The 15592-nt window shown below is 42.3% G+C and overlaps 1 protein-coding gene across 2 annotated transcripts; it reads right to left on the bottom strand.

Annotated features, from left to right (window-relative positions):
* Positions 1-207: 207 nt before the first annotated feature.
* ppp1r35 (protein phosphatase 1, regulatory subunit 35) lies at positions 208-8823 on the bottom strand. 2 transcript variants are annotated; one of them, XM_084927163.1, is made up of 6 exons: positions 8739-8823; positions 6038-6272; positions 4810-4897; positions 1588-1703; positions 1423-1513; positions 208-941 (listed from the first exon to the last, which is right to left on the bottom strand). In XM_084927163.1, the coding sequence occupies exons 2-6, from the start codon at positions 6269-6271 to the stop codon at positions 637-639; spliced, it is 834 nt and encodes a 277-aa protein (XP_084783289.1). In that variant the 5' UTR covers position 6272; positions 8739-8823; the 3' UTR covers positions 208-636. The 2 variants fall into 2 exon arrangements, with proteins under 2 accessions (XP_084783289.1, XP_084783290.1); XM_084927164.1 differs by lacking the exons at positions 6038-6272; positions 8739-8823 and adding an exon at positions 5347-6011.
* Positions 8824-15592: the final 6769 nt, after the last annotated feature.

Here is a 15592-nt window from a genome sequence, read left to right as displayed (position 1 = left end):
TGATAGAGCCAGCTCCACTACTCTCACTCTCACTTTATAAACCACTACTGCATCACATCAGCTGTCTCGCCTGTAGTTTGTCTGTGTGCTGCAATGTTCTCTTCACCTCTCTCCTTCAACACAACCACACAAATGAATAACAGAAATAAAACAACCCTCAAACAGCATCGTCTTTACAGGAAATCAAATGATGGCCTCACAGTAAACAAATATACAAGCAGATTTATTCAAACCAAATCAGTAAAAACTTTCCATCCATACATATGTGTGTGTGTGTGTGTGTGTGTGTGTGAGATTGTAGAAAAAGTTTGGCAGACATTTTGACTGTAACATGTAAAAACCAGAAACATCATGTTGGAGGAGACGCACTTCATTTATACAACAGCTGAAAACCAACAACAGAGCTCATATGGAGACGAACAGCTGAGCCCCCAAAGAAAACACAAACAACTAAAGGTTTTATTTAAATGATGCTACAATTTGACTTTGACTTGAGCTCACACCACACACACACACACACACACACACTGGGGTGAATCCATCACACACACACCAACAGGGGAAAATGTTTTTTTCACGCTAAGATCAATTGTTATCATTTTCTATTTTCATTTACATAGTTACATGAAACATTTGTCAGGGTGTCGTCTCCCAGGACTGCTGCCGTCTGTACAGGTCAAAAGTCACGTGGGCGGGGCAAGCTGATGTGGAGAGCTGACGGCTGAATGGGACCTCCTCTGGTGAAAGGGGCTTTTGCCTGAGCAGGTCAGAGGTTATGAGAAACAGGGAGGAGGGTCCTTTAATGTTCCTCCTTCCGCGGCACTGGGAAGGTGGAGCTAGCAGCAGCTTATCTTGGAGCAACTGGGTTATCAGCTGATCCTCCTGCACATCCACGCTGACCAACGAAGTGAAGAGAACCTGAGAGCGAGAGACGTTCACCTCTACAGAGGACATGAGCAGAGGGACACGAAAGACAGAAAACAAAAAGGGGAGTAACAACTCACAGACTGCTGAAAACATTCCCTCCTGTTACTTCTGTCACTCACACCACGGACTATTAAACGCTCCACACTCGGGGCTTTTTCTCCTTGGTTTGTTTGTAACGCCATAACCAGGCGGCTGGCGTAGTAGACAGAAACATGTGGGCCGAGTATGGCCTCGAGGTCAAAGTGGGAGACGCCCCCTAGAGTGGTGGAGAACGGCTGAAACTACTGGAGAGTAATTCGGTCACTCGAGAGGGCATCCGCAGACTGACTCTTTATTATTATTATTACTATTGTTATTATTACTGATTTCATCAGCTTTTCACCTGCAACAACAGAAGTCTACAAACAGGATGAATGAGGTGCTTTTCATTCATTCACAACAGAGAAACAGCTGTTAGTGACCATTAAATAAGACAACACAGGATCTGTGTGTTACCTTCAGTAGCTCTAGCATTAATGCGATTCTTCGTGCTCTCTGACTTCTGTAGTGTTTGCTGAATTGCCCTCTGGGAGTCAAACTGAGCGTCCTGTAGGACAGCAGATACATGAGCATTAGCAGTTGTTAATCAGCTGAGTGACCACTGAATAAAACTGTGCACACCTGCAGTGACTGAAGCCTAGTCTTCAGAGCCAGGGTGGTGTTTAGCTCCGCCCTCTCCAGACAGCTCAGGTCATGAGTGGATGTTGGAGCAGGAGGTTCCACCACATGTCTGAGGCCTACAACAAGCAGCAGACAGGACAAAGACTGAGTCATTCATCCAGTTTAGTAAATCAGTAAGGCGCATGGAAGTATACTCAGCTGTCCTGGAGACAACAACGCTGACTTCATCGTCCACAACAAAACAAAAACGAGCTGTTGATATGTCAGGAACCTATACAGTTTTTACATAAAGGATCTGTGGGGTCTCAAATATATACAGACAGTCACTTAAACCTTTTAATAAGTGAATGAGGCCGGTGTTAGGTTTTGTATTGTTGATTGTCATTTATGCTTAGAAATATTTAACCATATATGCTTAGAGGTCGTACCTTGTCTTATTGTTTTATGGTAGGATAAACGTATCTATATCTGTTTTAGTCTAAGTGCCTTTTGTTTAGATGAACTGCTGGACTTCCAGACCAGCAGGTTTAGGGAAGTCATTTATGGGGTCACACTCTGACCCCACACACACACACACACACACACACACACACACACACACACACACACAGACACAGGCAAGGTACTCTGTGTGTGTATGTGTACGTCGTATGTTAATGAACCTATGCATATTCATGTAACCTCAATAAAAGAGCAGTGTTACGGGGGAGCGGACGAGAGCAACTGGGGTCAAGCGAAGGAACGGCGTTTGTCCGGTTCTCTCCCGTGCACGAGAAACATGAAGAACTTTGCCTACTTCATGTCTTGCTTGCTGTGTAATTATATTGTCTTCAACGTTCCAGCGAATAGGTTCAAGCTACAAACCTATCAGCTGGAGCCTCGGTGCTTCCACAAACTGCTGGAACAAAAGCATCACTGTTCACTAGTGGTGCAACGGATCACGGTTGATCCGAAATCCGAACCGATCCCACTCCACGGTTCGGCACGCACGCGATCCGAAGATTCGAAAAAGAAGAAAAAAGTATGTGTATGGTGGCGTGGTGGGTCTGTCGAGCGGTAGCTATGCTCAGCGCTACCGGTGCAAGTGGAGGAGCAGAGGAGTTTGCAGCATTTAAGCAGCCCTTTGCTGCCCAGCCCGACCGGCTAAAGCTATTACAGAAGCTACTGGGGTGTTTAGCTGCAGACGGGAGGACGTATTCTGTGTGCAAAACAAGGGGTTTAAACTAGTCAACGTGTTAGTTGACGCATTGACGCCGTGCAGCCCCACGCACGGGGCGATCCGCGGTAACTAGTTAACGGAGATTCGCCGCGTTAATGCAGTTATGGCATTAAGGTCCTTTTAACGAGATTTACGCTGACAGCACCAGTTTAAACTATGATGAACGTGCTTGAGCCACGCTATGACATCCCGTCGCGCGTCCACTTCAGTGAGAAGATCACTACAAGCATGTGTGAGCAGGAAAAGTTTAACGTTGTGGCTGAGCTGTCCAACGCATCTTCTGTTGCCCAACTACAAACGGGTGGAGCTCCAGGGCAACGGAAAGCTACGTGACCGCTCGTTATATCACAGCGGTAGATACAAAGCCCTGCACTGCCCTGTATTGCATCTTAATTTGTTTTTATATAATTGTGTGGAATGAGTCCTGAGTTGAATGTTTTTAACAGGCAAAAAGTACTTAAATAAGTTAATAAGTAAATGTTAAAATTTTCTTTTTTTTGCTGATCCGTGACTTAAAACCGTGATCCGATGTGCTTTACACCACTGCAGCTCACACTTCACATTGTGCTTGGTGATCAATGTTAAAGACACACAACAACACAAGCTTGTCTCACATGGTGCAGAGAAAACATAAAACGTAACACATGAATGAACAGGTGTGGCTCAGTACTTTGTCCGTGCAGTTAGTAATCTCAAACTGTAAAATACTGGCAGCCTCCTACAGTAGAGGCACCTTTGAAAATCTCTGCCTTTGAATTTGAGGTTGCGATTAGTGAGATTCACACTCATCCCAAAGTTTGAACAAATGCACGTATGGTATCTATTTGGCAATGCTACATTGCTTTGTTCCAGAGTTACTGCATTCACAAATTTGGGTTTCCAGGCCAGCCGGCCTGCCTCCCCAGCAGGGTGACGACACCTCATAGCTTTTTACAGCTGAGGGGTAAGAGCTAGGGCTGCTCGATTATGGCAAAAATGATCATCACGAGTATTTTCACTGAAATTGAGATCTCGATTATTTGACGATATTTATTTAACAATAACAATGTGTTGAATAATGACTTTAAAGATTGTCAAAAAATAATATAAAATAGTGCAAATACTGATAACAGTGCAAATGTTTGCAATATAAGAAATAAATGAAAAATGTAAACATCTATGTTTAGTGAACTTTGCAGTGTTGCTCTGTGGTGCAGCTACGACACCGTAGCAAAGTTTACACACTGTGTCTACTTGATCCACGTCTGACTCTGCGAACCCATAATGTTTCCACACCACTGAAGTTTTTTTACCTCTCTTTTCAACAGCAGTCACTCTCCTCTCCAAATAACACGTGTTCGAAATGCAGAGAGGTGCGCTCGATTTGCCACACGGAGCAGCACGAGAGTAAAGCACGAGGGAGGGGCTAATAATCGGCTCAGTCATTTTTAACGATCGTTGAAAGCCCAGATCGTAATCGAGATGAAAATTCGATTAATTGAGCAGCCCTAGTAAGAGCTACACCACAATATAGCCATTCAAATATAATGATCTCAAGGGCCGGTATCCTGCAGGCATTAGACGTGTCCTTGATCCATCACAGCTGATTCAAACGGCTAAATGACCTCCTCAGCATCTGTTGAAGTTCTCCAGAGGCCTGCTAATGAACTAAATTTTGATTCAGCTGACCCAGGGTAAGATCTAAAACCTGCAGGACAGTGGTCCTCGAGGCCCAGAGCTGGACACGCTGTACACATTTTTTGTATCAATCTGTGTGGCCCTGCGATGGACCCGTGTAAAGTACACCCTGCGCTCGCCAGCTGGGACAGGCTCCGCCTCAGGAAACATCTTTTTCTGCTGGGCTGGGTTCAGGTTTATTCACAGTCAAGAGTTTGAGCAAGAAGGTTTGACACAGTGACTCCACCAGAGACCCCCTGCACACGATGGCATCTTCCATACCAAGTGCATCTGACTTTACCTTGGTACAGCAGGAAGCAGCAGCAGCAGCAGCAGCATGCTCTCACCTCTCAGCCAGTCCTCAAATGGGGCGTCACTGCTCGAGTCGATGTCAGGCTCTGGTGTTACTGTGATGACTGCCTCTTTAGAACACACCTGCAGGACACCATAAAGGTGATGTCAACACACACACAGACACACACACACAGTGTTGGGAAGGTTACTTTTAAAATGTATTCCACTACAGATTACAGATTACATGCCCCAAAATGTATTCTGTAACGTATTCCGTTACGTTACTCAATGAGAGTAACGTAACAGAATACTTTGGATTACTTAATATATTATCATGCTTTTTACAGCTACATGAATGTGATTTATTACTATTACTGAAGGTCCGCGGCTCTGAACCGTAGCAAAGGGACCTCTGACTAATACGTCGGGTTCGTGTCGGCTCGTAGCTGAAAACTAGCTTTACTTTGTTGTCTGGGTCGACTTTGCAGCAAGAGACAGAGAGAGGCGTTGAAAGGCTGCTGCAACCGAACTTATTGTTTCAGAGGAAAACAGGAACACGGTGTACAGTCGCGTCTTAACAGCGTACTTACAGCTGGGCTCGTCAGGCTCTCTGTTTGGCTGCAGTGGTTATTATTATATTTACATGCTTCCAGCTCCTGTTTCTGCTCCGTGACAACTCGTACTTTTCCTTTTTCTCCCTCCTCGCTCACAGGCACATAACGGGTATGACAGTCCATTCTCCCTGCAGCACGGACTACACTGCCCACGAGCCTACATTCTTTAGGGCGATGCCTGTAGCATTCTGCCTATTAGCTTAGCACAACAGCAACAACAGAAAGGTGCTCTCTCTCTTTGCGACTGTGTGTTTCCTGGGTGAGAGAGCGTCTTTTTGTTGTAACCATAGCAACCGTAACACTGCCACCTGGAACAACAGAACACAGCTGTCAAACAAAACCCAAACAGTCCTGACCCGCCACAATATGAAGCAGGAAAATACCGCCGTGTAATCCATTTATTTCAACAAAGTAACTGTATTCTAAATACCACCGTTTTAAACTGTAACTGTAACGGAATACAGTTACTCATATTTTGTATTTTAAATACGTAACGGTGATACATGTACTCCGTTACTCCCCAACACTGCACACGCACACACACACACACAGACAGACACACAGACAGACACACACACACACACACACACACACAGACACACACACACACACACACACAGACACACACACACACACACACACAGACAGACAGACACACAGTCGTTACCTGTCTGTTCCTCTTTCTGTCTGTCTGTCCTTTAGGGTTGTGCTTCAGCTGTGCTTGTTCACTCTGCTGACCCTGTTTCAGTTTCTTGGGTAGTGATTGGCCGGTCTTAGGGGGGAGGCCGAGTGTGACCGATAGGTTGAGTTCAGGACAACACGTCAGGGAGGGAGAGGAGGAGAAGGGGAGAGGGACCGGGAGAGGAGATGGGGGAGGAGAATGGCCACTGGACAAACTCATGCTGACAGGAAAAAGCAGAGTGGATCACAGTCTGAGATACTCCTTAACCCTGATCATTATAATCACACAGCTTTACATATGAATATATTATAAAGACATGAAATAATCATCACAAAAACACTGCTGTGTGTTCATCAGGTGCACCAAGTACCCGGTGAACAGTCTTCAGTTATAAGGCGCATTACAAACCTGAACATAACGGCTAACAGCTGGATGTTCCTGTTTCAGTGCAGCTGGCCAAACAAGAAGGAACCGCTGAGTGGCAGCTGGATCCTACGCTCCCACTCTAACCCTCTGAAACCTAACCTGTCGCTGGCGTCACGTGTTTCACAGAGGTTTTTATTTTCAACATCTTTAAGTTGAACCGTTGGCTCATTTGACATAATCCCAACAGTTACTGAAAGCAGCGCTTTTCAGTGATGTTAGGGTCATCAGTTGTTTGCGAGAACAAATCGTGAGTGTGATGCAGCTCTACAGACATTTCATCCTGCATGAGGGTTCTTTTTTCCTTGGTTTTGATTGTTGGGTTGTTTTCTGTGTTCATTGCCAGGATTTGGATGTGGCGCCCTGCCTGGGATCACTGCAATGACCCTAATATCACTGAAAAAGTACAGAGTTGATGTGTTCAGGAACCATTGGAATTTTTCGTTGCACCAATGGTTCAAGAGTTCCAGTAGTTTGACCTAAAACCCAGCACTCCTATCAGTTTTAAGGGGCTACCTGTTAAGCTGCTGGGCTTTTTCTGAGCTTCCTGTTTGAAAATAGTGAACTGACTATTTCTGTGCAATTAGAAACTGTGTAAACTATTCAGTTCAATTATATTTTATTCACACAGCGCCAAATCACAACACCAGTCACCTCAAGCTGCTTTATATTGTAAGGTAGACCCTCCAATAGTACAGAGTGGGCGGGGCATAGCGCTGCATCCTTACCTGGATCACTGAGAGTGTTTCCCTCATGGACCAAACTCCGTCTTTAAGTGATCCCGTAAACATGGTGCCATTTATATTACTGTATAACTGACAGCGTTGCCTTTAAAAACGAGGTGTTTCATGACACTGATGCATTAATAATATTCCTTACTGCCAAACACCTGTTTTACAAAGGACGGAGACCTTTGACCCCTTCAGTTTCCACCGACACCGGAAATGGGTCTGACCTCAGCGTAGCGGAGAAACCTAAAGCAAATGTCCAGAAACCTAAAGTCTGTATCAGCAGCAGAATGGAGCTAAAATAAATGTTTGTTTCAGTTCTATGAAGCTTTGAGTATTTTGGATCAGTAGCTGCTGTGTTTGTTGCATCATATTGCTGTAATTGTTTATATGCTTTATATATTCTGAGCTAAGTTGATCTATAGTGTTACATCATATTCTATAAGGATGTTATGTGTTTGTAGACTTTCTGCCCAGTTTGACCCATTTAGCAGAAGTCAGCCTGTTTAAGGCTCTGATATCTATTCTGTATGACTTAAAGCAGTTATGACATGGTCTGATTTTCTCACCCAATAAAGGAATATTTCATATATCAGTCTACTCTTCATTCTATCAGACACAGTTATCACAGCTCGTACATTTTCTTTTTATAAATATATGTAAGCATTGAGCCAAATGTAATAATGCCAACATACTGAAGGAACAATATTTGTGTCTTATGTATGATACATCTATATATACACTGTCAAAGATGCTTGTCTTTGAGTGAAGATTTAAGGTGACAGGAAATATAAATGATAAATTGAATCTTTACTGAAGCTCAGTATTTGACACAGAGTTTAAACTCACTGCTGTAATAACTGATAATGATTAATATAGTAACTTTAATATTGGCCATATTATATTTACATTACCAAACTGAGATGACTTTAGTCTCATGAACAACATTAGCTAATTGTTATTTACTAGCTAATCTTAAATGACTGTTCAGTACAGAAATGAAGCCCAACAATCATGTTTTACAGTCCCGTGGTCTCAGCCTCAGATACTCAACTAATCAAAGTGATGTCATAAAAAATGAATGAACAAAAAACATTTTTCTCCTTCATTTCTGTCAAACAAAGCTGTATGTAACGTTTCTCGCGGTTAGTATCATGGTTGCTAGGCAACCTGAGCAGCGCGAAGGCTGAACCGTCCCATTTCACAAGCCTCTCACTTCCGCACTTCTCGTACTTGCTAGTACCCGCCGTACGTAGTCCGCGAAGTGCGCGTACTTCGAAGCGTGCGGTCGCTGGATTGGGACACAGCCGAGGTGTCAGCGGTTACCGCCTTCTCCCCGCTCTGCAGCTGCGCAAATGCAACGTGAGACTGGTTGTTTGTATTGTTTGGTTTATTTCACGGACTCGCTAACGTGCTACCCACTAACACTAACCCAGCGTCACTGTGCCGTTTGTGTTACCTGCTTTAAGGCACACCGCAGGGATCTGTGCTGCTCAGCCTCCCGCAGTTTTAACTTTATAACGGACAGAACTCACCTTCTCTTTTGAATTCCGCTCCCTGGCTTCCGCTCTTCTTCTTCTTCTTCTTCTTCTTCGACGGTTGACAAAACATCTGACAAAAGACAAGCCAAAAGCGTCTCTATCGCCCCCTGATGTCCGGCTGCAGTATAGGACATAAGCCCCGCCCTCTCCATTAGACTGGAATCAAACCAGCACACAAACATTTTCATATCAGGCTAATTTGTGTTCAAGGATCTCCTTTGTCATAAGTTTGATTTGAATTACTGTGTTGATGCTGTAAGAACGATGTCATCACCAATGTTCCCTCTAATTTTTCACGTGTCTGAGCGAACACACAAACTCCCTGAGCGGTCCCTTGGACCACTGTGAGCAACAGCAGACGTGTGCGCTGTGGTCACACCTGCATCTAATCCATCCAAGTTACATGGTTTATTAAAATAATCAAATTACAGCATTTACATGTATGTTAGACTACTTTTAATTAACTGCTTTAGCCCACCTACAATGAAAATTAAAAAAATCTTGTCATTGACCTGTGCAGTATGTTCACACTATTGGAAGTAAAAATAACTTGAACTCCAATTTTGAAAACACAACTTATATATATATATATATATATATATATATATATATATATATATATATATATATATATATATATATATATATATATATATATATATATATAATGAGTCTGAGTCTGTGGTCTGGGAGAGAGTCTGTAACTCTGTCTGCAAAATACAGGCTATAATGACCAATGTTGGGCAATTAATTATATAGTTACTTCTTCAAAAAAGTAACTGAGTTTTGCAAACAACAAAGTGTTTTGCAGCTGTTTACCTAAAAATGCAGCCAAGACGTTTTTTTAAATAAACATTTCAAACTATTTACAGAACAATCAGCTGTTCTGCATCAAATCTGATGCCACACAAATTATTTGTGCCACTCCAAAAAATTATTTCTGTCCACTATGAGATGAAGGAGAACAACAGCCTGATACCTGCAGGCCTGACAGCAGCAGATGTATCACTGCTGTAACACCTGTAACACTCAGCAGTCGCCTCATTGTTCTGACACACACAACAAAACTATTGACTACACTACACACTAACTACACAAGATTTGTGCTAAACATCGCAAATCTCTCACATCTCAAAACACCACCATCACTCCTAAAACTTCCCCCCGTTTCTTAACAACTAAATGCCACGTTGCCATATCATTTTTTGATTGGTCGACATGGTACATTTTTCCACCAATAGGAAAGGTGGGGGTTTTTTGGTTTTGTTTTTGCTCACGGGCTTTCGAGCGTTTTCCTTATAAAACGCCGTTTTTACCGTTTCTTCCCGCAGTAAATATAAACAACGACAGTATTCAGGAAGAAAACCAAACATTGCAGATATTTTATCATAACTCTGGTTTTACATGGCCGATCAACACAATTTAAAAACTGGTATAAAGTCCACACTTTGTCCGTCAGTTGTTCTGTCTGTCCTGCTCACATCTCCAATGGTTGTACACGTTGTCATTAACGTGACTTCACTCCACATCAGCCGCTTTGCTCGCTAAAACACTGGTGTCGGCACATAAGGACGCTGTCATAGCCTGTCAACGACGTTGATTAGCTGCGTATATACGAATGTGAATCGCATTATTGGCTGGACTATGGGATAAAGTGGCATTGTTCTGATCCCATACGGGAGCAGCCAGTCACTCACTGACTAACACTGCAAAACAGAATTGTTATAGTTTTTATTTTAATTTCAATTCAGGTTAGATTTTTTTTTTGCGCAACACAGATTTTCTGCACGCAGAGACCGTGCCAGCGGTGCACAATTGCGCACGCGCGCAGCTTAGAGGGAACATTGGTCATCACACGGCTTGTTTGGCAGCTGCAGTCACAGAAAAACATGCGTTTGTCTGTTCTGGAGTCGCAGATAGACGCAAAGCGGCAAAACAGGTTTGATCGCTGTCAGTCAAAGCTGGAAGCTGGCACAGCGTTAGCTTTGATTTTTCATTAGTTAATTAAAATATATATTAAACGAAAATACCAAATGTGCTTTTCCATCTTTAGAGAAAGTTAACATTTAATGTTAACAGTCCCACACATCTTTGAAAAACCATCCTCTGCTGAGTAGCCTCTGAACCATGAAGGTGTGAATGGTTGTCAGTCTCTCTGGGATGAGTTCTGAATGAACTAACCATGGCAGCTGTATCCTACGTGAACATGAAGTACAGGGTGGGCCATTTATATGGATACACCGTAATAACATGGGAATGGTTGGTGATATTAAAGTCCTGTTTGTGGCACATTAGTATATGTGAGGGGGCAAACTCCTCAAGAGGGGTGGTGACCATGGTGGCCATTTAGAAGTCGGCCATCTTGGGTACAACTTTTGTTTTTTCAATAGGAAGAGGGTCATGTGACACATCAAACTTATTGGTAATGTCACAAGAAAAACAATGGTGTGCTTGGTTTCAACGTAACTTTATTCTTTCATGAGTTATTTACAAGTTTCTCTTTGTTCACAGCCATTGACATGTCGAAGAGGTTAACACGTGAGGAGTGGATCGAAATCGTGTTGATATCTGGTGAACGCAGTAACCGGGTCATTGCAGCAGATTTCAATGCAAGACACCCTATGAGACCACCCATCTCCCATGCTACAGTCAGCAAACTGCTTGCTAAGTTTCGTGAAACTGGTTCAGTGTTGGATTTGCCAAAATGTGGACGCAAGAAAACTGTCACTAATGAAGAAACATCAGTGGCTGTCCTAGCTTCATTCAGCAAGAGCCCACAGCGTAGCACTCGCCTTATGTCACTGGAGAGTGGCATTAGTCGAACATCCCTTCGGCGGATATTAGCTACTCACAAATGGCACCCTTACAAACTCCAGCTACTGCAGCATCTCAACGAGGATGACCCAGATCGGTGCACAGAATTTGCAGAATGGGCAAAACAAAAATTGGAACAGGACCCTCAGTTCACGCAGAAGATTTTGTTCAGTGATGAGGCAAACTTTTATGTGAATGGTGAAGTTAACAAACAAAACCACCGCTATTGGTCTGACACTAACCCACATTGGATGGATCCCTCCAAGACTGTTGGAACAACAAAAGTGATGGTTTGGTGTGGTATATGGGGTACAACGATAGTGGGTCCATTCTTCATCAATGGAAACCTCAAGGCCACTGGATATTTGAAATTGCTACATGATGATGTGTTTCCCTCTTTATGCACTGAAGCTGGCACGTTCCCTGAGTTTTTCCAGCAAGATGGTGCACCACCACATTATGGGTGCAGGTCCGAGCATTCCTAGATGAACAGTTTCCTGGACAGTGGATTGGTTGTCGTGGGCCAGTTGAATGGCCCCCAAGGTCTCCCGATCTGACCCCCTTAGACTTTTATCTTTGGGGTCATCTGAAGGCAATTGTCTATGGTGTGAAGATACGAGATGTGCAGCACCTGAAACTACGGATACTGGATGCCTGTGCTGGCATTTTTCCTGCGGTGTTGCTATCAGTGTGTGAAGAGAGGGAGAAGAGGGTTGCATTGACAATCCAACACAATGGGCAGCACATTGAACACATTTTATAAGTGGTCAGAAACTTGTAAATAAGTCATGAAAGTATAAAGTTACGTTGAAACCAAGCACACTATTGTTTTTCTTGTGACATTACCAATAAGTTTGATGTGTCACATGACCCTCTTCCTATTGAAAAAACAAAAGTTGTATCCAAGATGGCCGACTTCTAAATGGCCACCATGGTCACCACCCATCTTGAGGAGTTTGCCCCCTCACATATACTAATGTGCCACAAACAGGACTTTAATATCACCAACCATTCCCATGTTATTACGGTGTATCCATATAAATGGCCCACCCTGTAGAAGGATAGTGGAAGACAATAGATGGATGAAGTACTGAGAGCACTCTTCTCACCCACAGACTGTCTGTTATAGCAGTCACAGTCTATAAATGATATTCAGGTTTTTGATAACACAGCTGATGTACACAAAATAAAATAAAATAGCAAAGTCAAATATTTATGTGTTGAAACCAAAACGATGGTATTTAATGTGCTCATTTCAAATGTGTTTAATGTTTCCACTATAGACATTTTCAGCAGTGACTATCTATTTCTTTCTGAGTTTGGTTTAGATATTCAGGTTAAAAAGCAACCTGAATGATTCTTAATGAAGTGTTGTTCACATGTGTGCAGTACTCTGAGCGTCTTACACCTTTTGAGAATAATATGAAGAATGAATATATGTTTTTCATTGCCGAGGCAGCCCATTCAAGTTGGTTGCTGGTTGGATTAAAGCTGGTTCTAATAGTTTGTGTGTGTTTTAAATCAGGGCTGAAAGCCTGTGCCATCATCTTATCTTTGTAGATAACTTTTTAAAAAGGTAAAATATTATACTGGATAATCTATTAATATATAAAGCTCTGTTTCAGCTTTGAGGCATAAACCTCACATTGAACAGTTTGTCACAATTCTTCTCTCAGTGTGATTACTGGAGCTGCTCTCAGCTTCAGACCTCAGCACCATTCAGTGAACTCTAATCATCCCACGTGCTCTCAAATCTGAATACGTAGAACTTCATTTATGAAAAACATACAAAGGCTAAACTACCATGTTATGTACTGTCAGTGAAACCTGCAGTTGTTTCACTAATAAAGTTAAAGACAAAGTCTCAAACCTCCATATAACATGCATCATTATATACAGTATCTCACAAAAGTGAGCACAGCCCTCACATTGTTGTAAATATTTTATTAAATCTTTTTATGGGACAACACTGAAGATATGACACTTTAATACAATGTAAAGTAGTCAGTGTACAGCTTGTACAACAGTGTAAATTTGCTTTCATCTTTAAATAACTCAGCATACAGTCGTTAACATCTAAACTGTTGTCAACATAAGTGAGTACACGCCTAAGTGAAAATGTCCAAATTGTGCCCAAAGTGTCAATATTTTGTGTGTCAGCCATTATTTTTCAACACTGCCTGTTGGGCTTCACAGGGTGCCACTGGAGTCCTCTCCCACTCCTCCTTGGTGACATCATGGAGCTGGTGGATGTTAGAGACCTCCTCCACCTTCCCTTTGATGCTAATAGGGTTTAAGTCTGGAGACAGATACATTATTATGTATAATGTTTTCTTTTTAAATCCATGTTCACAAGAAGTCGTAAGCAAAGGGACACTTTACCATGACACATTTGCAAAGAAGGAAAGTTTAATCATCAAGTTAATCAAATAGACATAACTTCTTTTTTTCACACAAAACAATACATGTTTTGTGTGTATTGCCTGATATCACATGAATTGTCACATAAAACTAAACAGAAGTTGTCAGCTGAGCTCTGCACAGTGGGAAATCACAGTGAAGCTTTTCACTTCAAGTTGTAGATTTAAGCTGCTCTTCGTGCTTCGGCCACCAGATGCTGTAAAAGAGGACTGTGTTGAAAAGCTTCGAGTATTGAATCCTGTTTCAAATTATACGCGCCGATGCTTCAGAGAGCTTCATTTGGCCATTGCTTATATTTACCTTCATTTTTCGAGCCGCCAGTCGCAGTGAAACCATCAGCAGAGAAATGAGCAAGCCAGATTATAGAAAGCGTGAGTTATAAGCAGCGACCCCAATCACTACTGCAAAGACACTGGCTCAAAAATGGCCCCGTGAGTGGGAATATGTGAGGTCAACACACACACACACCCATGAGCCGCTGGATGTTTATCTCACATACACATGGGTATCTGCTTATTGTTTTATTAGGACCTGAGCTCTAAAGGAGCGACAGCATGAAATTTGAACTTGCTGTCATTCACACATACAATCTTCTCCAGTGGAACACGGACTGCACCTGAACACAATAGCATGGTAATGTTCAAAAGCAATAGTTGGAGGGCCATCTGGTGGGATCGACATACTTCGACATACTGCGCCTCTCAGATTGATATTTCATGGTTTTAAATGAACACCAGCTCAAGACTCGAGCAAACCTCATCTCTCCACACAACAGAGCAATGACAGAGACAAGCCCACAGAGATGCAGATACAAATATTTCCTGCCAGATGCAAACATCACCCACATGAGGTTTGCAGAATACTGAAATGAAGGTAGGAGTCTGAACCATTTTCTAACAGCTGCACTGAGCAGTTAAAGCTAATTATAAATTTACTAAATACATTTATAAATATATACATCTAAATGTAAGAATGAAATATATTTCATATTTAGTGGTCATAATGAAAATCAGAATTTTCAAAATAGTCATATTAATCATACTACACATTATCGTTGTTGTTCTTATTCGGCAGCACTTCACTGGACTTCTTACAGATATTTACAGAGGGGTGGGACTTAACTGTCTTCTCCAATAGGAAATGTGATCTGACTTATTAAGCCAGTCAGATCACAGTTTGAGGAAAATGACTGACATTATGTAGCTTTTCTTCAGTATTATTTTCTGTTTATTTTTTTCAATTTCTCTGTTAAGAAATCAAGAATAGAAAAATAAAGTCGTGTATAGGAAGCAGTTTGGACCTTTGTAAGAAGGAAGCTCTGAAGGAAGTCTGCCCCAGGGCAGCTGTGGCTACAACTGTAGCTGCCTCCACCAGTGTGTGAATGTGTGTGTGAATGGGTGGATGACTGGGTGTGTAAAGCGCTTTGGGGTCCCTAGGGGGGACTAGTAAAAGCGCTATACAAATACAGGCCATTTACCATTTTTGATGGTAGGTATAAAATCTTCCAGAGTGTCTCTTTCTTTACATATTTCTACAGAGTTCACTGCGTGCATTAATATATGTAACATTAAAGTACTAGATTAATGGACAGGTTACATAAATGAACTATTTCT

The sequence above is a fragment of the Perissodus microlepis genome, chromosome 4 (assembly GCF_051167445.1).
Source record: "Perissodus microlepis isolate ML-2025 ecotype Zambia chromosome 4, ASM5116744v1, whole genome shotgun sequence".
NCBI lineage: Eukaryota > Metazoa > Chordata > Actinopteri > Cichliformes > Cichlidae > Perissodus > Perissodus microlepis.
The sequence above is the reverse complement of the archived record's forward strand: the minus strand, read 5'-3'. Positions and strand labels throughout refer to the sequence as shown.